The 23,022-nt window shown below is 36.6% G+C and overlaps 2 protein-coding genes across 2 annotated transcripts; both read right to left on the bottom strand.

Annotated features, from left to right (window-relative positions):
- Window positions 1-1,761: 1,761 nt before the first annotated feature.
- On the bottom strand, window positions 1,762-2,181 carry LOC139141621 (leucine-rich repeat-containing protein 74A-like). Its single transcript, XM_070711213.1, has one exon. It carries the CDS (start codon window positions 2,179-2,181, stop codon window positions 1,762-1,764), a length of 420 nt encoding a protein of 139 aa, XP_070567314.1.
- A 1,608-nt stretch (window positions 2,182-3,789) lies between these two features.
- On the bottom strand, window positions 3,790-22,038 carry LOC139142618 (uncharacterized). The gene is made up of 5 exons (XM_070712627.1): window positions 21,430-22,038; window positions 20,380-20,843; window positions 19,956-20,015; window positions 7,735-8,172; window positions 3,790-7,232 (listed from the first exon to the last, which is right to left on the bottom strand). The coding sequence occupies exons 2-5, from the start codon at window positions 20,678-20,680 to the stop codon at window positions 3,790-3,792; spliced, it is 4,242 nt and encodes a 1,413-aa protein (XP_070568728.1). The 5' UTR covers window positions 20,681-20,843; window positions 21,430-22,038.
- Window positions 22,039-23,022: the final 984 nt, after the last annotated feature.

Below are 23,022 nucleotides of genomic sequence, written 5' to 3'. Positions count from 1 at the left end.
AATTGTGGGTAGCCTCACTTACTGTGGACTACTGTAATCAACATTCCACAAGAATATTGCAGGTTTATCAACACAAGGTTAATAATTCACAATTACAAGGAGAAACAATTAAGATGATAGTGAGCAACATTCAACATCAGAAGAATGTCATTGGACTATCAAAATTAATTGTCAGCATCTCCTTCAGCAAATCATCGACATTATAGAAATAACAGACGATGCGCTGACCATTAACGTTTATTTATGGGCAAGGGCGGGAGGAAAGCCAAAAATTAATGGGTGAGACTTGCCGAGCCCGTTAATTTGGCTTTCCTCTCGCCCGCACCCATAAATAAACGTTAATGGTCAGTGCGGAGTCTGTTATTTACATTCTATTATCAATGAATCCCGAAAAACCATCAAATTTACGAAAATTTCCCATGCGAACGACAACGGAGCCCCGGAACCTGTCAGTGAGTAGTGCGCGCTACACTAATTTTGCAAATCCCGAGATTTTTTTTTTTGGGGGGGGGGGGGGGGGGGAAGCATCTAACTTGGCCGACAAATCCTCCATTTCATTTGTGGTTGATTATGAATTTTGTACAAATGACAATATTCGTTTTAGCTGTAAAGGTTGATTATTATTTTTATACAAATGACAATATTCGTTTTAGCTGTAAAGCTACTATGGTTACGATATTATTCATATTCATGGGCATGAAAGCAAACCGTTACTGTATATTTGTGGGCAGTCACGTGGTTCAGCTCGACCAATCAAGCTGTGATGGACAGGGCACGGTAATATAATCATCTTTATTGTGTAAAGCAATAGCTTCTCAGAATCTTCACAACCTAAATTTTACTTTACTTTAATATTACAGCCATATTGTGAGTATAATGACACAACAACTCAACAATCCTTTGATCAATGGTCACTGAATAATTCTGAAAATTAACAGGTTTAAACATATCTGCTGAAAATGCATAACTCTTGTGCTATATCTAGCATCTATATGTATGATTGTTGAGACAACATCCGTATTTTACATTTGATGAATTTTCACGATTTTGCTAGATCTTTTTCTGTAGGAGGAAGATAGCCAGATGTGCTAGGCTGTGGAGATGATGGTTGCAAAGTTTGTTCTTTATGTTCCAATTTTTGATATGGCATTTCTTTCAAATGTTGCCCTTCTTGAGAAAAAGGCTTACTTGATTTGGCAGACTTGTATGTTGTTTTACCTTCCTCTGAAGCAGCTTGACTTTTTTCCAAGCTTGTTATTGATGAATTACCTTCACTGTAAGACTTTGTACCACTATATTTTGTGTTATTATATCTAAGATCCAAATGAGTAAGTCTATGCATTGACCTCATCCCTTCACTGAAAATCTTTGCACCACTGTCTCCTATGTTATTATGACTGAGATCAAGATGAGTAAGTCCATGCATTGACCTCATCCCTTCACTCAAACTCTTTGCACCACTGTCTCCTATGTTGTTATGACTGAGATCAAGATGAGCAAGTCTACGCATTGACCTCATCCCTTCACTCAAACTCTTTGTACCACTGTGTTCTATGTTATTATAACTCAGATCAAGATGACTAAGTCCATCGATTGACTTCATTACTTTACTCAAACTCTGTGCACCAGTGTCTCCTATGTTATTATGACTAAGATCAAGATGAGTAAGTCTATGCATTGACCTCATCCCTACACTCAAACTCTGTGCACCACTATCTCCTATGTTATTATGACTAAGATCAAGATGAGTAAGTCCATCCATTACCCCATCACTTTTCTCAAACTCTCTGCACCACTGTCTCCTATGTTATTATGACTAAGATCAAGATGAGCAAGTCCATCCATTGACCTCATCCCTTCACTCAAACTCTTTGCACCACTGTCTCCTATGTTATTATGACTAAGATCAAGATGTGTAAGTCCATCCATTGACCTCATCCCTTCACTCAAACTCTTTGCACCACTGTCTCCTATGTTATTATGACTAAGATCAAGATGAGTAAGTCCATCCATTGACCTCATTCCTTCACTCAAACTCTCTGCACCACTGTCTCCTATGTTATTATGACTAAGATCAAGATGAGCAAGTCCATCCATTGACCTCATCCCTTTACTCAAACTCTTTGCACCACTGTCTCCTATGTTATTATGACTAAGATCAAGATGAGTAAGTTCATCCATTGACCTCATCCCTTTACTCAAACTCTCTGCACCACTGTCTCCTATCTTATTATGACTAAGATCAAGATGAGTAAGTCTATGCATTGACCTCATCCCTTCACTCAAACTCTCTGCACCACTATCTCCTATGTTATTATGACTAAGATCAAGATGAGTAAGTCCATGCATTGACATCATCCCTTCACTCAAACTCTTTGCACCACTGTCTCCTATGTTATTATGACTAAGATCAAGATGAGTAAGTTCATACATTGACCTCATTCTTCACTCAAACTCTCTGCACCACTGTCTCCTATGTTATTATGACTAAGATCAAGATGAGTAAGTTCATGCATTGACCTCATCCCTTCACTCAAACTCTCTGCACCACTGTCTCCTATGTTATTATGACTAAGATCAAGATGAGTAAGTCCATGCATTGACCTCATCCCTTCACTCAAACTCTTTGCACCACTGTCTCCTATGTTATTATGACTAAGATCAAGATGAGTAAGTCTATGCATTGACCTCATCCCTTCACTCAAACTCTTTGCACCTCTGTATCCTATGTTATTATGACTAAGATCAAGATGAGCAAGTCTATGCATTGACCTCATCCCTTCACTCAAACTCTTTGCACCACTGTCTCCTATGTTATTATGACTAAGATCAAGATGAGCAAGTCCATGCATTGACCTCATCCCTTCACTCAAACTCTTTGCACCTCTGTATCCTATGTTATTATAACTAAGATCAAGATGAGTAAGTCCATGCATTGACCTCATCCCTTCACTCAAACTCTCTGCACCTCTGTCTCCTATGTTATTATGACTAAGATCAAGATGAGTAAGTCCATCCATTGACCTCATCCCTTCACTCAAACTCTTTGCACCACTGTCTCCTATGTTATTATGACTAAGATCAAGATGAGTAAGTCCATCCATTGACCTCATCACTTCACTCAAACTCTTTGCACCACTGTCTCCTATGTTATTATGACTAAGATCAAGATGAGTAAGTCCATCCATTGACCTCATCACTTCACTCAAACTCTTTGCACCACTGTCTCCTATGTTATTACGACTAAGATCCAAGTACTCAAGGTTTAGGTGATTTAGCCCTTGTATAAACAGCACGAAATCCTTGTCAGCCCAACGTTTCTCACTGACAGTCAACCTTGTAATTTGTTCAATGCCAGCCAAAAAATGGACAGGTAACTCAGGAGAATCTAATAATTCCTCAGTTGATAACCGAGTCAATTGATCTTCAATGTGTGGTAAAATGCTTGGTAGGTAATGTAAATTATTGGCAACATTAATTAACGGCTGACAAGTATGTTGTCTATGAATATCAAGTAGAATCTTCACTCCTTTCATGTTAAGATTGGTGTTGCTGAAATTTACATACTCAAGCCTCTTCAGTAAAAGTAATGAATTTCCAATTGCTTCAACACCTCTATTGTCAATCTTACTGCCACTAATGTCTAAATGTCTCAACTGACTGAAGTTTTTTAGAGTTTTGGCTAAGTATCGGCAAGTGGTTGGCTTTGACAAAGGAACTGTGAAACTTTCCATGTTAGAAACAGTGATATATCATTAAACACACTCTCGTAATCAGTATCAGACCACTCTACATTTTGTGGAATTCTACACTGGTAACCTTTGGAATGTTTTCAAACAAGATCTTCAACTGTTCATCCTTTATTGACAGGTTTTCTCTATCAAAATCAAGTAAACTAGCTGATATAGGGAGTTGCCATGTAATGTGGGGAATGATTTTTTGCAGCCCTGACAAATTATGACTCACATCAATGTCACAATTAGCATCACAGTTCTCTATTTCAGAAAACAGTTTTTGCACACCAAAGGTACCAAGGCTATTTGAACTCATGTTTATGCAATGCAACTTACTGAAGTCAGATAGCAGTCTACCAAGCTCATCAACATTTTTGATTTTATTAAAACTAACATCCAAATATTCAAGTTTTTGTGAAATATTTGACAGTATAGAGTGCATCGGCAACTCTAAGCTGTTGTGACTTAAATCAAGTCTCACCAACTTTGTGAGATGTTTTAGGTTAAATTCCGGTTCTGCCATATTGTGTGACAGATTCAAACTTATCAGCGTAGTTGGCAAAGCTCTCACAATATCACATATTGTGGCACCATCTAACAGATTGTTACTTAAATCTAGCTCTGTCAGTGCATGGAGATGTTTTAGACTAGTGCTGAGGCTCTGAACATTTGTCATACAACATTTTGTCATGACTAATTTGCTTAGATTTGTTAACATCATTAGACTTTTACAAAATCCAGAACATTTCTCTTCTGATAACCCAGACACATTAATGTCTGTAACTTGCATCAAATGATCATAGATAGAACTGCTCTCCACTTCACTGAGTAGTAAGTCATCTTGCTGTGAGTTTATTGATACTGTTGGCATATAATCAATGATATGAGGTATCAGAGTAAAGTTGTGACTCACATTAATTTTTGCCATGTCTTTGCTTTTAACTTTGTTCAACAAATGTTTAATACCGATATCCAAAAATTTATTTGAGCCAAGGTTAATTATCTGAAGGTCATTAAAGCTGGATATAATATTACCAACATTAGCAACATCTTCAATGCCGTTAGAACTGAAATCCAAATACCTTACTTTTGTTGGCATATTTGTTAGTATATCATGTAGTGATAGCTTAACCTTATTATGACTTAAATTAAGCTGTATTAACTGTGATAGATGATTAAAACTCTGGCCAATATCTGTTATTTGGTTGTGACTCAGATCTAGTTTTGTTACAGAGGATGACAGGGAGAGATTCAGGCAAGTGTCAAGATCATTATTGCTCAAGTCCAACTGCTTCAATTGTATTAAATGCTCAAAGGGTTCATGCATTTCTTTCAAATCGTTATGGCTGATGTTAAGTGTAGTGACTGATGTTGAAATGGCTTTCAAAATGCTTTGTATATCAGTTGATGCGAGTTTATTGTAACTCACATCTAACTCTTCAAGTTTCGTCATATTTTTCAGTTTTTTGAAGTTCTCATTGTAAAGATTATTGTGACTCAGATTTAAATGAGTCACCGTCATGGGTATGTACCAGAAAACAAGGTCAGATGAGTTAAGATTGTTGTTACTCAGATTAAGATGCTTCAAATTTTCGAAATGCTTCAAACTATCAAGCAAAAGACCTGACATGTTGGTAGCACTAAGATTCAAATCTGTCACTTCCAGAGAAATGTGTTGCAGTAAAACTTTCAAATCAGCCCTGCTAACAATACATTGACTCAGATCTACTTTTTTAAGCTCTTTTAAATTTTTCAGTCTCTCACTAAGTAACAAAACTATCTGTTGGTTTAACTCAATACCACTCAGATCAATGCTTACAATGTTATGGAGTAGTGATAAATTTTGACAGAGTTTTGAGAACTGACTGTTTGATAATTTTGTACAATCTATGTGTCTCACACTTTCTAAACTTTTCATTAAATCTGCAACATCATCCAGTGATTCAAGAGTGTTAAAACCAGCAGTCTGCAGCTGTTCTCTGGAGGTACATGACGATAGAATTTCAAGTAAACCATGTGCTATGTTATTGCCATCTACACTAACATTAATTTCATCTTTTATGGGCAGCAGTATTGTACACCCTAAACTGCCAATACTGTTTCTGCTGAGGTCTAAACTAGTGAGACATGGCAACACATTCAATGCATCTAATAATAATCTACAATGCTTCCACGACAAGTCATTTCCAGCTAAACACAATGTGTTGATATTCAGACTGACAGTCTCTTTAGACAAACAGAGTAGAAACTGCTCACAAAGTTTTTCTCCCAACCCAGTGAGGCTTAGTTTCTCTAAGTGTGGCATACATGACAATGCCTTTATAAACATTTCCATGGCAAAAGTGGGTATCTCTTCCAACATGCTTACATTACTTGAAATGGTCAATGATGTAATTACTGGTTGCTGGGTTGTGTCACTGCCAGATCTGGATGTTGCATGTTTACATAGCAGTGGTAGAATTCTCAACAACTTGGCTGTCACAGTGAAGTCATGAGAATTGTTTATTCTGACTTTACACCTGTCAACAGCTAAAGGATCTCCCATGATATTTGTCAGACATTCTTTGAATTCACTTGATAGAAAAGCTTCATCAATCTCGGAATACAATTTAATGTCACTGATGATAGAAGTGTGCTGTAAAATTACCGAGAGAGAGTGTATACTTTGATTGGAGATCCCTGTACAAGTTGACAGATCTAATGTATGGTTCTGACCCACCAGTTTCTCAATGTCTCTTGCAAAGACAGAAGGCCTCTCTGATTCAAACAAACAGTTACCAACCATTACTAGGTCATCAATATCAACTGAAGTTTGCATTGTACTGAATGTAGTAACTTCTTTCAGAAAGCACATTGCTTTGTCACCCAAAATCCCAGTGATATAAGGGAAACAATATGGCAAGTATGTTTGCAAAGTTTTCATTCTCTCTTCCCTGATATACATTGGAATATTATGGGGTGACAATGCAATGATATTACTGAAATACACTGCTATGATGTAACTGTATACATACTTGCCTGGAAAAGTGTAAAAATCTTCAGACTTTGTCAACAAACCAAACAAGTGTGATTCTAGATTTGAAATACTTTCATCAATCCATGATGGATATAATTTGCCCACATTTTCCTCACTAATGTGTTCATACAGATGCTTCCCTATATCATTAAACCTAGCTTTTACAATTTCTCTGAGATTTTCCACTTCTACATCATTTTCTTTACAGTACATCTCAGCATGGTGTATCACAGCATATTCGGTTGCCTTGGTTACTGTTGGAGGTAAGGTAAAGGAATTCTCAAACCAAAAGGATACAATGGCAGGGAAGAAAAATTCTTCCTGTCTCAGAGCTTGAATTACAGGATCAGAGCTTGACTGTTCAAGTAAATGACTTGCTTGTTGTCTATCTTGTATTTGATCCATGACAAAGGAATACCACTTATCACGCAGAGTATCTCTGCACCATGTTGTACTGTATGCTGCTGGAAAAGCTGATATTGCTGCAATGTATAAAATATTGAAAACACTGTGCTTACAAGTGATATGATTGTTTTATATACACATGGCTCTTCTCAGTACATGCAAGACTGAACATCATATTGGAAATCAGGTCATGTGCTGAAGAAACGTGATATTTCTATGAAGTAATGAAAAATATGAAAGATTGTATTTACCCAGTTGCAAATGCACTACAATTGGAAGCAATAATGTACATTAATTAGTTTCATGCAAGAAAACTAAACAATATATCAAGCACATTGCTGCCATTAGAAATTATGACAGTTGACTTGTGTAATTAGCTTTGGAATGAAGCAATTAATACATATCAGGTACTGTTTTGTGCATTGTGTCATGCCTGTAAATGTATAGCGCTTGTAAACTGCTTCTTGACGCCCAGAACTTTAAAGTGACATTCTTTCTTTTTCATGCATGCATCTGCTTTTAATATAATATGTAAATGTATATTTCTGGTATATTCAAATCTGTTTGACAGGGACATACCATGCATCTTACGTTTGACTTCTATAAACTGTTTCTCATCTATCTCAACCTGGAGTCTTATGGTGTAGCCGGCATTTCGAGCTTTCTCTCTTAAGGCAGTTGGTATAATTATATCACTCAGCCCCTTCTCCACTGTACCATCCTTATATTTCTGCCAGAAATACTGTAAATCCTCTTCTGTAAGAAACTGTAACACTAAGACTAGAGAACCAGGATACATTTCCTTGTAAATAGCACGAAATTGACTTAGACAGTCCTTTAATTCTTGCTTCTTGACACTATCATTGTCTTTTACTGCTTGTACCAAATCCTTTGATGTATCTGTAATCAGCTTTCTTAATTCATTTTTCTGTATCTCAGCGACTAATTCAATTTTTGTTTTCTGTTCTTGAAGACTAAGGTCTTCTTCAAGCACATGAGTGATTTTCACATTCAAGCCTGTAGAAAACAATTACATCAAAGAGTTAATATACAATTAAATTATGACCTTCATGGCAAATTATCATGATCAATATATTCTTGGACAATAGACTAACACGGTGTTAATGGTAATTTAACATCTAAGTAAGACAAATGGGGATCGAATGCCAAACATAATGCATCAGAAACATATGTCACGCCAAAATGACCAAAATCCTGCTGATAATACAGTTACTTCATGCTGTACACAACATTGATGCTTATATATTGCAGTTATGTGTAAATTTGAACCTTTGCCACATGTTTTCAACTTCATTGAAAGTATTATGATCAACATAATAAACAATATTCACCACAGATTAACTCTACAGGTCATTAAGTATTCAAAATATTTAATTAGCTGAAATAAAATAATTAATTTCTTTGACTGCTATCATTGTATCACACACTTTATATAGCAAGTGTAATTGCCTTTGGCAAGTCCTTCAAACTATATATTCCAAACTTTGAAAGCTCATTAGATATGCAAACTATAAATTAGCTGACATGAAAACTTAAGTGTGAAATGACTTCCAATAGTGGTATAACCTGGTATAATCATCATTTACATAGCATGTTATGCCAACTTTAATAAATAAATCCAAGTATATATCCCTAATTAGGAAAGTTAATTAAATACACACATTAGGAATTCGCTGAAGCAAAATGCTTTATGCCTTTCAATAATGTTAGCCTACATAATAGTATCTTTAATGTACATAGCAAGTTTCATCAATTTTGGTCATATAAATTCAAATATATATCACTAATTTCAAAATTCATTAATATGCAAATTAGGAGCTGGATGAAGTAAAAATGCTTTATGACTTTCAATAATGTCGTATCGTAGCATCTTTAATGTACATAGCAAGTTTTGTCAACTTTGGTTTAGTCAATACAGATAAATATCCCTGATTATGAAAGTTCATTAAATATGCAAATAAGGAATTGGCTAAAGTTCAAATGCTTAATGACTTTCAATAATGTTCTATCATAGTATCTATAATGTACATAGCAAGTTTCATCAATTTTGGTCATGTAACTTCAAATATATATCCTTAATTTCAAATAATCATTAAATATGCAAATTAGGAATTGGCTGAAGCAAAAATGCTTAACGCCTTTCAATAATGTTAGCCTATATAATAGTATCTTTAATGTACATAGCAAGTTTCATGAATTTTGGTCATGTTAATTCAAATATATATCCCTAATTTCAAAAATTCATTAAATATGCAAATTAGGAGCTGGATGAAGTAAAAATGCTTAATGACTTTCCATAACGTCGTATCGTAGCATCTTTAATGTACATAGCAAGTTTTGTCAACTTTGGTGTAGTCAATACAGATAAATATCCCCGATTATGAAAGTTCATTAAATATGCAAATAAGGAAATGGCTAAAGTTCAAATGCTTAGTGACTTTCTATAATGTTCCATCATAGTATCTTTAATGTACATAGCATGTTTCATCAATTTTGGTCATGTAACTTCAAATATATATCCTTAATTTCAAAAATTCATTAAATATGCAAATTAGGATTTGGATGAAGTAAAAATGCTTTATGACTTTCAATAAGGTTAGATCATAGTATCTTCAATATGTATACCAAGTTTCGTCAATTTTGATCGAGTAAATTCAGATATATATTCCTAATTAGGAAATTTCATTAAGCATGCAAATTAGTAATTATCTTTCACGTTAACCCTTAATATCTTTCAAAGCTGATATACTATGGTATGATCAACATTTGTAGCGAACCTCATCAAATTGGGTGCAGTCGTTGTCAACATATATCAGTTTTTTTCTAAAATCATTAATTATGCAAATGAGCAATCAAAGTGAGACTTGAGTGGACACCGTGGGTCATCAGTATGTATTAGGGAGATGGTGCAGTGGCAAAGAATGTGAAATTTTCAGAAGAGTTACTTTCAGAATGTGCTTAGGAATACAATTCAGAATAACATTCAGACACTCACTATGTGAGATAATATTCTGTATATTCCAGAAGAGTCCTTTCAGAATGTGCTTTGGAATACAATTCAGAATAATATTCAGACACTCACTATGTGAGATAATATTCTGTATATTCTAGAAGTAACAAGTCATTGACAATGACATAGTCCCCACCTGTAATAGGAGTATTAGTCTTGATGGCGCAGGGAAATGAGGTCATTAAGAAGTATCACTGGAGTGTATATGTTCAGATCTATGGACACATAGGTCTATGTCATTGTTCCCATTTTTAAACAAGAGGCATGTCTAAGTTATGGTTCTAAATCGGGGAAAAAGATCAGACCTCTAGCTGTATTGGCCTGCCAAGAAATACATATGTGCATAATAAATGAAGTACAAGATGTGACATTTTAAGGTCTACTATCCTATCAAAATTGAAGCGTAAAGAACTTGTGGTTACTGAGTTATGCATATATATGCATATTCAAGGTCAAAGGTCATCAAGGTCACGTGACATTTTGAAAAAAACCCACTGTATTGCTAATTAATCCATATATGCCAAAATTCAGACCTCTAGCTCTATTGGCTTGCCCACAATATAATATGGGCATAATTAACGAGGTAAAGCATGTGTTGTCATAAGGTCTCCCATCCTACTAAATATAAAGGACATAGCACTTGTGGTTACTTATTTATTGACATAATCGTGTATTTTAGGTAAAAGGTTATCGAGGTCACGTGACATTTTTTCAAAAAAATTGTATTGCTAAGTTATCCCTACATACCAAAAATCAGACCTCTAGCTCTATTGGCTCGCTCAAAATTAGATATGTGCATAATTAATGAGGTACAATATGTGGCGTCATAAGGTGTCCCATCATACCAAATATGAAGGGTGTAGCACTTGTGGTTACTGAGTTTTGGACAAATATGTATATTTGAGGTCAAAGGTCATCGAGGTCACGTGACATTTTGTCAAAATAATTGTATTGCTAAGTTATCCCTATATACCAAAAATCAGACCTCTAGCTCTATTGGCTCGCTCAAAATTAGATATGTGCATAATTAATGAGGTACAATATGTGGCATCATAAGGTGTCCCATCATACCAAATATGAAGGGTGTAACATTTGTGGTTACTGAGTTATGGACAAATATGTATATTTGAGGTCAAAGGTCATCGAGGTCACGTGACATTTTGTCAAAATAATTGTATTGCTAAGTTATCCCTATATACCAAAAATCAGACCTCTAGCTCTATTGGCTCGCTCAAAATAAGATATGTGCATAATTAATGAGGTACAATATGTGGCATCATAAGGTGTCCCATCATACCAAATATGAAGGGTGTAACACTTGTGGTTACTGAGTTATGGACAAATATGTATATTTGAGGTCAAAGGTCACCGAGGTCACGTGACATTTTGTCAAAAAAATTGTATTGCTAAGTTATCCCTATATACCAAGAATCAGACCTCTAGCTCTATTGGCTCGCTCAAAATTAGATATGTGCATAATTAATGAGGTACAATATGTGGCGTCATAAGGTGTCCTATCATACCAAATATGAAGGGTGTAGCACTTGTGGTTACTGAGTTATGGACAAATATGTATATTTGAGGTCAAAGGTCATTGAGGTCACGTGACATTTTGTCAAAAAAATTGCATTGCTAAGTTATCCGTACATACCAAAAATCAGACCTCTGGCTCTATTGGCTCGCTCAAAATTAGATATGCACATAATTAATGAGCAGTGTTCGCGCTAACCGCTCGCCAGACGGCAAAATGGCGAATTGATTCACTCATTGGCGACTCAGACGGTCAGAACAATCGCCAGACTGGCGACTCAAAATTTGTACGTTCGGTCACTTTGTTCTACGATGTTCTGTTGCATTGCGGTGTTTTGTTTTACTTCTTGGGAAGTCTTCCGCCATAGTACTATCGTACTCATCTAAGTATAAGCCCTGCCACTGTTTTCAGAGTATAATGGGTCGTACAAGTTGGTAAAATTACTTTTCAGATAAAAGAAGCTAATGGGACATCGAAGTTCCCGTGATAGTATCGTGAGCAAAATGGCACGTATACCCAATACATGTACTTGTGCCCCTCCGAAATGTCCCCCGTTACCTAAATAGAATAGTCCCACTCTAGTTACGTCCGCCATTGTTCACCTTCACGCTGTCCTGTTTTCCCGGGACGTTGTCATAGCCCAAGTCTAAACAGGCAATTTCAGTTGTTTTCAGTGATCATCCTTTCATCTGTGAAGAGCGGTTTTACCGGTGACCATTACAATTTTCACTGCTATGCTGTTGTTTTAACAAGACACGGACCGTTTGATCTTGGAAAGTAGAGTTGCTTTTACGTGCAGCCAATGCACATGCCAGTTCATGGGTTCACACCATGCTCTTGAACGTGAATGGCAGCACACATGATGTCTTTGTTTCACGTTTATCTTTTATCTCAAGGTATAATTCAAGCTGAAATGTCACCAAAATGTCACTTCTATATCGAGGGATTGTGCAAACCAGTTTGATTTAAAACAGCTTTGTAAAACACTGTTTACTTAGCTTGGAAATTGTTACTGAGTTTTGCTGTCTTTTGGCCATGCACGGAAGTGTATCAATATCAGTGTGATCATGGCATGCCATGCCACGTTCATGAAGATCTTGAGGATGTTACTCTTTTCTGTATTTTTCTGTACTTCACAATGTCTTTGGATGACGTTTGAAAGTTCAAGTGGTGTTCAATAGTCATGCATGAGTTTTGATACGAAGCATTCTTTTTATTGAACTATTAAAGCAGCACTGAGGATACATATGATGATGAGAAAGTGGCAGACCTGAAATATTTGGTTATCATTACTCCACACTCCAAACAGTGGCGGCGCTCTCACTTCCGTTTCACTTCTGCTCCCGCTTTCACCACTGCCACCGGTGACTTTGCATAATAAAGGCGCATGAATATTAGCAATGTCATTCTTTTGTAATATGTCAGGCGAGGTGAATGATGTCATATCAAGACGTCATTGACCTAGATTTACAATTACGGGACCAACTATATAACGCGGTAACACGAGTTTTGGACGCGCGTAACCGAAGTATAAACGTAAAAACCAAGACAGAAGTGCTACAAAGTGTTTGGAACTCACAAGGAGACCCCGGGAAGGAGACATTGTAGTATAACAATCCCTACAGGCTACGGGGGCGACAGCGAGACGATACCGCGTACGCATATAAATAAGACGTCGCCGTACTCTACATCTGATTTTAATCAAATTGCGGGAAAAGTATCATTTTCCTTCTCTTGACACCGATGATGAAGCGAAAAAATGACTCTGTTAAAGGGACGGCACCGTATTCGTATGTCCGTTGAATACAATTCAATGGGGTCAAACATAGACCCTCGAGAAAAACTCGAGGGCCTGGGTCACATTAGCAGTAAAATCATGTGGTATATCAGCATTTACTTTTGACATCAGAGGACGTGGAACACTTTAGGCCGATGAAGGTGAAGACAGCAACTTTGAAATGGCAAGAAAATATGTATACATATGTATAAATATTTGTTTTTGAGAATGTACAATAAGTGAAGTGAAAATGTCATTTTCAGAACGCGGGGTTTCAAGGTAAAATTAGGTCACCGCTCTAGTTTTAAAAATATAATTAAGGTCCCTAATTTTGTCAATAACATAACACAATGCCGAGTAAGCCTATTTTCACATAACTTTTGAAACCTTTGCCTGGGGTGTATCTGAATATATAGCATAATGAAATCTGATCTGTTTTAACTGGGCAGTGTGCCAAGTTTCATGAAAATTACAATGGAAGAATAGAGTTTTCTCTCATCTGCCGTAATACATTGGCAGCAGACGTAATTGTAGCTCTCTTTTCTGTATTATTTTCATCTTATTTTCTTATTCTTGTCACTTGAGACCACATCCAACAGGGATGGATGAAGTCTATACAAAAGATGAGAAATAGGAATATTCGTAATTCGTAATATTTTGCGGGAAATCGGTATACCTAGTTGAAATCGGTATTAATCAACATATTCGTATTTCGGCAATAAGCTAATTTCCTATTTGATTTTCACACTTGCATTTTCGGTCAATCCCTGCATATACTGATGTAGGCCTATTGATATCTCGCATGACGATTTGCATACGGGACAATCTTGATTGCCATATGTTTCCTTTTTGCAAACTAAACACCGTCAATGTAATGTTTTAGAATCTAAAGCATCAAGCGGTACATTTGGCGCCCATTCGGTTTTTGGAATATTAAACCTAATAATTTATATTTAAAGTAATCTGGGAAATGTGATTTTCTATCACATGTTGCATTAAGGAATATTCGATTCTAACTTTAAGTTTCTCATATATCGCTATTGGACCAATGCCCATTATTTTAATAAAGATCTAGACAGTATCCCTTGAAAATGATAATATCTTCGAAACTTAAGGCTCCCAAAAACGTAACTGGAGGCAGTTTTATTTGAAATCGATAAAAATTAATCATATTGTCATCATTATTTTCATATTGGAAACCCTCCTTTGATACTCAACAAATCGTACACATGTCAACCACATCACATTCCGATGACGACAGCCATACGCCTAAAGTAATGTATCGTCACTGAAATTTGCTATTTCCTCTTGTGCAAGTCGTAGCATCTCTACTACCATGTCATTTGCCTCAATCGACACGATGTCGAGACTGTGCTACTTTTACGAGCAAGGGTGATTGCAAAATGGTCAATGTAGGCTCAGAGTTAGAGGGAAGGGAAAAAGGGCAAGCGACGCATGACATATTTCTCGAGCAAACAAAATTAGTAGCCCTCATGACTAATGAAATATTATCCTGAGCTAGTTTACATCACGAATTTCACAGTCGTCGTCAAATTTCCTTTTCCAAACTACGTTTTACATGGTCGACACTTGAAAATAGCTTGAAGTAAAACCATGTACAAAGAAACTGCAAATGACGACCGAATTCGAACGAAATAAGATGCCGCCATCAAGAAGGCTCTAGTTACATAAGATTGTATGAATCCCCAACACTTTGACATTTGTCGACATTTTTTTGTATTCTTATATGTTGCCACTATGTCAGCAAATCACCTGGCAATAAATTTAGCCCTCTGCACCCCTCGGCCAAATCCCCACCAAATCGAATGCGACAATCTAGCAATAGATAAATTTAGTATTTGACTGAAAACAGAAATACCGAAATACCGAATACATATTATCAAAAGGAACCAGTATTCGCAACTGCGCCTGTGCGAGTTTCTTGTTTACAAACATGCATTTCGTGCACGATATCTAGATGCACCTCATCATCATAGCTGTAACATTGAAATTATACGATGTAGATTATGACAGATATGTTTTAACTTTCATCAATCACCATCGTATCTTGGATACAGTGTTTACATTGGTCGTATGAGTCCCATGCGACCTTTAAGCGCAGCTCCGACGACTATATCCCTTCAAATAACATGTCTGGATCAAATGATATACGTATTCATCCAGTTAAAACAAGACAATTGAAATAATCATTTGGCCATATTGTGTACGGCGAAAAAAGAATGGCGTGCCACAAGTCTTTGAAAGCGTGTCGTTCAGATGCACTGAAAAGAAATGAAAGTGATATTTAAGCTATAAACGTAACCTATGTCCATATGTCTAATGTCTTGTTTTGCCGCAAAATATCACGGATTATTTACCAGTAATTTAAATGAGTGTCAGAGGCAATGTGAGAGTATCATGTGATAGAGACTTTCATTTTTGCTATTTAGTAAAGTAATGATAGAAATTTAAATAAAATGAAATAAAGTTTAAATACAGCCATTCAAAATGTATTTACACAAAAGACACAAAAGTTTTTTCCTCATCAGTGAGTGCTGCTAGTTTTGAAAGTTTATATAAGAATAATTTTTATGTTATCACCCGTAAAGTTCATTTCAATGCTGGCCATTACCTGGCAGCAGTTTTCAAGATGTGATCATGTTTCATTGTACTTGCTCACTTTCCAAAGTGTGTTATTAAGCGGTAAGTTGAAAAATGAAAGTGCCGTAAGTGTTGTCTGCTTCGGTGCCACCCTTCACTCACGTTATTGTATCAGACACATTCACCCACGAAAAGTAGGTCCAACGATTTTCGCAAATATACAATAAAAACCAACATAAAGACATCTTTTATACTTTATTCTTTGACTTTGAAATTAAATATAGCATACAGAGCTTGACATTGTTGAAATTTGCTATCAAGTGAACTTCGTAAAAATGTGGTAAATCACCACATTTTTGCCACCGTGGCAGTGGTGAAAGCGGGAGCAGAAGTGAAACGGAAGTGAGAGCGCCGCCACTGTTTGGAGTGTGTCATTACTCTTGAGTATTTAATGATATCACCTTTGACCCTTCGAGATGAATGTGTGTGACCCTTGACCTCACCTCTCAAAAGAAAATCTGGCTACTTGTGTTCACACTGTATTAGCCAAAAAGGCTAATCAGCTTGAGTAGCCAGAGCAAACCCTGAATGAGGAACAATATGTGGCGTCATAAGGTGTCCCATCATACCAAATATGAAGGGTGTAGCATTAGTGATTACTGAGTTATGGACAAATATGTATATTTGAGGTCAAAGGTCACCAAGGTCACATGACATTTGTCAAAAAAATTGTATTGCTAAGTTATCCATATATACCAAAAATCAGACCTCTAGCTCTATTGGCTTGCTCAAAATTAGATATGCACATAATTAATGAGGTACAATATGTGGCATCATAGGGTGTCCCATCATACCATATATGAAAGGTTTAGCAATTGTGGTTACCGAGTTATGGACAAATATGTATATTTGAGGTCAAAGGTCACATGACATTTTGTCAAAGCGTCTGAGATATCTGCGTGAACGGATGGACTCACATGGATGGACTAACAGACTGACATGACCCAATCTATGAGCCCCCTGGACTTTATCTGTGGGGACTAAAAACTGTGTCACTGCATCCTTTTTGCAATATGAATACGATGAGAAACTAATTTTTATTTTTCTTGGCCTTATACTTGGGAGTCTATGTACAGCCTTATACATGGGAGTCTATGGACTGCCTTATACATGGGAGTCTATGGACTGCCTTATACATGGGAGTCTATGGACTGCCTTATACATGGGAGTCTATGGACTGCCTTATACATGGGAGTCTATGGTCTGCCTTATACATGGGAGTCTATGGTCTGCCTTATACATGGGAGTCTATGGTCTGCCTTATACATGGGAGTCTATGGAGGTGAAAACTAAAAAGTCCTCTACCACGGCCAAATTTGATCGCATTGTGAAACAAATCAACATGCATCTGTATGAGGTAGAGTACCATCCCTTTACCAAGTTTGTACAAAATCGCTCCAGGCGTCTCTGAGATATCTGCGTGAACGAAAAAAGTCATAAAATATGCAAATGAGCAATTAATTAATAAGCCACACCCACCAAAATCTAATCAGATCTAAGTCTTATCATGATAATACCAAATACCAAATTGCATGACATTGGACCTAAGGGTTCTTAAGTTATGAGTGGAACAAAATCTGTCTACGGACGGACGGACAGACGGACGGACGGACAGACGGACGGACAGACGGACGGACGGACAGACGGACACACACACAGACATTGTGGCGACATAGGACACCTTTGGTGCTTCGCACCACGGTGTCCAAAAAGTAAGCAAGCCACACCATTTGCAAACTAAATTTATGTACCAGATTTGATTCTGATCTGATGAGCCGTTTTGAGATATTGAGTACACAGACAGACAGACAGACAGACGGACATCGCTGCGACATATGCTCACGTGTATCAACACGTGAGCAAAAAAAGTGTTTTCAGTAACTCAACCTACCCTCTTTGAAACTCTATGACCCAAAACTTTTCAAAGCCATTTCAAAAGTCATGCATGATTTTGCCAATTGTTTCTGTTTTTGATGAGTCACACCTAAATGAAAGTAAAAAATATTGCTACCTTGTGGCAGTGTGCCTCCCGTTGAACAACTTGTGAAAATACCAGAGTGCTTTAGCAGAAATTACATAAATTTTCACTTGTTACTACACTTAGAAAGCTAAAATGTAATTAGAACATTCTTGCAGTGATAGTAGTCATCTTACAGTGAAAATAGACAATAGGGCCTTTAATTAGTTAGAGAGATTGTTTGTTTTTGACAATACCCCGCTCATTTGCATATTCATTATTTCATAAACTTTGTTCAAATAAATAGATTACGGACATCTTTAGCAAAAACTGAAGTCAAAAAGAGAGTGCTGTCTGAGTGTAGAATCATTTTGACTCTATTTACAATTGTTTTGCTTACTTGTACATTACTGATCAAATTGATTTGATTCGAATAATTTCAAATTTGCATCAAACCAGTAATATTTCCAAAGAGTTTCAAATTCTGAGGACAAATTGTTTATGAATTTTTAATGTTTGACCCTGTTTTCACAATTATTTGCTCAGTCATTAATTCAACTTTGCCTAAACATGCATATGAATATTTTTACCTGCTTCTCATATTTCGTGATAACTTGCTAACTCGGTAGGAACCAGCCTCCTAGTATGTGTATGTCGAAGATTTCATGGTAGAGCCATTATTGTGCCAGACATTTAGAAAAAAATCACTGATATTCGGCGACAGGCTAGCTGTGGTTCTGTTAGATTTTTGTCAGTTTGTTCATGCCCTTGGAGATGGGCAGTTGATGAAGGGTTAGTGCAGATAAAAATAAGGTCAGGTCATGGGCCTGGTTCACCAAGGGGGCACCTTGTTATATTATCATTTGACGCTTACTTTGTCAGAAGTTAAGGTTGTGCATCATGCCACATATTGGCAGCACACAAACACTACCTTGCTCTGATGGTTATGTAAGTAACCCTGGGAGAGAAGCGTTAGAATTGTAGTAGCACCATCAAACTGCAGGTTAAACCTTGCCTAATTCAATCCAGTCACATTTCAAAAGCCAAGGGAAGTTTGTATGTATACTCATGTGCATGGAAAAGGCCATTCCGAATTCAAATGCACCTACAGCAGTACTTGCAACTTTGTTCACATTCATTTAATGGATGAGTGTGTAAGGAAGTTAGATTTCAAAGTTCTTTGTCAGTGGGTATGGGTTCATTTTTAGCAAATTCAACCTAAATGAAAACTGCAAAAAAGCAACTTAATTCATCATACACTATTCAATTGTTATAATTGGCCTAGAGTTAATTACATGGCATAAAATAACAAAGGGATTGATATAGGTAGTGTTGGATGTAGAGTGTGTAATTCATTAAAATCCAATGGAAATAGTACTGTAAGTTCAATAATTGTCATTCTGGGTTTCTTCAAACCACAATTTGAACTATTGTAGGCATGGTCTGACTTGTATTATAGAGCTCGACTACATATACATTTTTGTTTTACACAATTCTTCTTCTGCCTTGCAAAATGCATTTTCTATTTCACCCCCTAAAGCATGTTGAATGCCCTTGATTGGTGAACACTGTCTGTGCGTACGAGTATAACATTCAATGATACTATTGACAATTAAATTTTTGTCAAGCCTCTAAATTGACAATTGTCAACAATAACATTGCATATTGTGTATCTTGTGCTGGCAAGACTAACACTTTGAATTGCAACATAATTAATGCAGAAGGAAAAAAGTTCTTGGTTTCTTGTAGAAAAACAATAAAAAAATATCAAACATATTATCCCTCCAACTATTTGTTTGGATAAAATAAAAAAGTCCTTTATATCATTTGTGGACTGACTTACTTGGTAAGCTTTGCGGCTTTGTTTCTTGTCCAGATTGTTCATCCTTGGTATTTTCATGTCCTTTTTTTCAGCAATTTGCACCACAAGAATGGAAGTTTGGAAAAAATCAAGAGAATAACTGAAGTTCATTGTTGAGGTAGATAGTTCCCATGAAAAACGAATATAGCACAATTTGTAAGACTGAAGAACCCTGGGACAATACTAAAATATATCACACTTCAACATTACCTGAGAGGTTCTTTTAATTGAATCAATATTACCCTCAGATAAGCTTTAACAGCATAACCAAGATAGCTCTGGTGTTGATCAGGTCTTGAGCATAATGCATCGTTTAAGCACTGCATGTAATTCTTCACTAGTTGATAAACATTCACCTAAGAAACTTCTCTTACACGTACATGGGATTGATGCTTCACATACTTACCAGTTTTAGCACTATGGTCTCTCTGGAATTTGCGTACTCTTTCTTTCAGTGGTTCTTTTTTCATCTGTTCAAACAACTGTAGAAGCAAATCTAAATTATTGTCATCTATATCACCATGTTTCTTTAAGTGATGGAAGACATCCAATGCACTTCTAAGCTTATCCATGTCTACCTCTGGCACCTGTTCATCTCTGAGTAGGTTCTTCATTTCATTCACATCATCCTCATTCAAGCTTTTTGCAAGGTTTCCAAACAAGATGTTTAGTGGGTTGATGGTGCATGCCCGTGGAGCCTCTGCCATGATCAGGAGTTACCTAGATTCACTGATTCTAATTACAGTGTCACTGAAGTATAAACCGTATCTTGGCAGGGCTCCACAATACCAATGCTATCTCATGGACACAACTGCCGGTAAAATGCCTCTGAGTATGAGTTAACTGATCAGATCATGAGGAATACTGCACCTGAATAAAATAAAAATGCAAATATACCATATTTTATTTCTATTTGAGAAATTTATTAGTTCACACCGTATGTCATACAAATACACATACACAGTCACAGAGTTTTCGATAAGTCCATGCCTTTCATGGTTGTCTGATCTTTGCTAAACGTATACACAAAAAGGTAATTACTTCATCACATCAATTGAATCAAAGGTTAATGTTTGAGAACATGAATCTATAACTAGGGCAACTAAGTTGATTTACGTACATTTTTCCTTTAGCTCTGAACACTGTACAAATCTATATTCTTAGGGGGGAAAAATCAAGTTTACCTGTGCATGTCAATCAACGCTTATGGTTTTTGAATAATGCGTCCCTACTTTCATACAATCTTACACAATAGTTTTGGATTTCAAAATAATGTACATGTTTACATCTTCGCTGGTCAATATAATCTTCTTTGCCCCTGTTTTTTGTGGAATCTAATTTTCTGCTCTAACAGCCAATCTGTGTGTTACCTCCATGAAAAGCCTGTTTATGTATGTGTAAATTCCGTAAATGCAGTGTGAGTGTCGAGGTGCTGGACTAGTTTTTATGGACTTACCGGTAGTTTAAGCAGAGCCTCTGTCATCACTCCGTGCTGTGAATTGTCTACATGTATACTATAAGCTCAACCAGTCGGTCCCGATCCTAATAGTTTTACTGCCGCCATCGACAACTCTACATTCAATCACAATAACACTCAGATTGTTACTTAGAGTTGCTGATGACACTGTACTATTCGAGGATGAGAAATTGAAGACTCTGACGCGGAAGTATCCAGCGTAGCGCCCTTCCCCCATCCACGCAAGTACTCCTGGGTACATCCTCGATCTAAACTTTTGTCTTGCTTGCGGTAATTTCCTTCTGAAAAGTACCCCTTCAATTTTAGCATTTTTTTCGTGTTGTGAAGGTATAGTTACTTCTTCCAAAGAGATTATTTCTCAAGTATCAATTAAGAAAGCCTGCTCTTTTTTGTGATCAAATGAGATTCCGATACGTATAAAGTGTTATTTGCTTTCATAGCGTTGAACACTCGTAGTGTTAGAATTTATGTAATATTCTTTAGCGTTTATGATGAAAATGACCGGTATGTCAGCCTTATATTTTGACATGATTATCATTTGATTTTTGAAAAGTCTAAACTCTTTTCCTCCAACTCCCTCCTCCGAGAAACAGGTTTTTTCCGCCTCAGACCGACCACAGCAGCGCATACACCGGAACACCCCGGTGCGCGTAGTCTCGTTTTGAAATCTACTTCCGGGAAAGTGGTCTATGAACCGTTGACCTCAGGCTAGTCTGGCAGAGACCCTGCGATTCGCGTTCTTCCCTGTTGGAACACGCGTGCGCCCTTCAGAGACGCGACGCGAATCCCAGGGTCTGGACGTTCTTGCAAGCGACCGGTCGGATTTCTGCCTGATCCGGGTACTTTACAGAACTCCTCACATCCGTTAATCAAACAAAAAATGACAAGTACCATAGCCAAATAAAATCAAAAATGAAAAATAATAACATACCGCATATATAGGTCTACTGGCTAATAGTGTAATATTCTTTCCGCCCAGTTAGATATGTGTTTCTTTGAGGTCACTACCCTTATGAATATTCATATACTTGCAAAAACGGACAGTCGCTGTGTCTGGCAGCGCGTGCTCACAGCTGCACAGTATGAGGGCCCGTTCTGGTCAAAATTATGTTTTATTAATTTTAGTATGTTAGAATTAATTTTATGTAGACTGGAATTAATTTACTAGCACCTCGAATTAATATTATGTTTCTTTTAATTAATTTTTATATGCTTTAATTAATTTTGTGTAGTCATACCGAATTAATTTTATGTGTTCCAATTAATTATTTCTGCTTATCTTTGCTGTAATTAATTTTATGTAGTCTAGAATTAATGTTGCTAACATTTCAAATTATTTATATGTTTTTTATGTGCCGGAATTAATTTTATGTAGTCTAGATTTAATATATTAATTCCTTCAATTGATTAATTGGGTTCAAAATGTTTTCACGTGCTGCAATTAATTTAATGTGTGCTAGAATTAATTTCTACCAGTGTCTTGAATTAATTTTGTGTTCGGTCGAAGTAATTATGTGTTTGAGCGAATTAATTATATGTGTTCGGTCGAATTAATTATATGTGTTCGCTCGA

The sequence above is a fragment of the Ptychodera flava genome, chromosome 10 (assembly GCF_041260155.1).
Source record: "Ptychodera flava strain L36383 chromosome 10, AS_Pfla_20210202, whole genome shotgun sequence".
NCBI classification, from domain to species: Eukaryota; Metazoa; Hemichordata; class Enteropneusta; family Ptychoderidae; genus Ptychodera; species Ptychodera flava.
This window is presented reverse-complemented; position numbering and strand designations above follow the sequence as displayed.

What these genes read in the sequence shown, in the direction of transcription:
- LOC139141621 (XM_070711213.1), bottom strand. Translation starts at nt 2,181, where the DNA reads ATGGATGAACTTACTCATCTTGATCTTAGTCATAATAACATAGGAGAC.
- LOC139142618 (XM_070712627.1), bottom strand. Translation starts at nt 20,680, where the DNA reads ATGGCAGAGGCTCCACGGGCATGCACCATCAACCCACTAAACATCTTG. An exon ending in AGACCATAGTGCTAAAACTG is followed by an intron (nt 20,016 to 20,379) that starts GTAAGTATGTGA and finishes GCTGAAAAAAAG; the next exon opens with GACATGAAAATACCAAGGAT. An exon ending in AAAGCCGCAAAGCTTACCAA is followed by an intron (nt 8,173 to 19,955) that starts GTAAGTCAGTCC and finishes TGTTTTCTACAG; the next exon opens with GCTTGAATGTGAAAATCACT.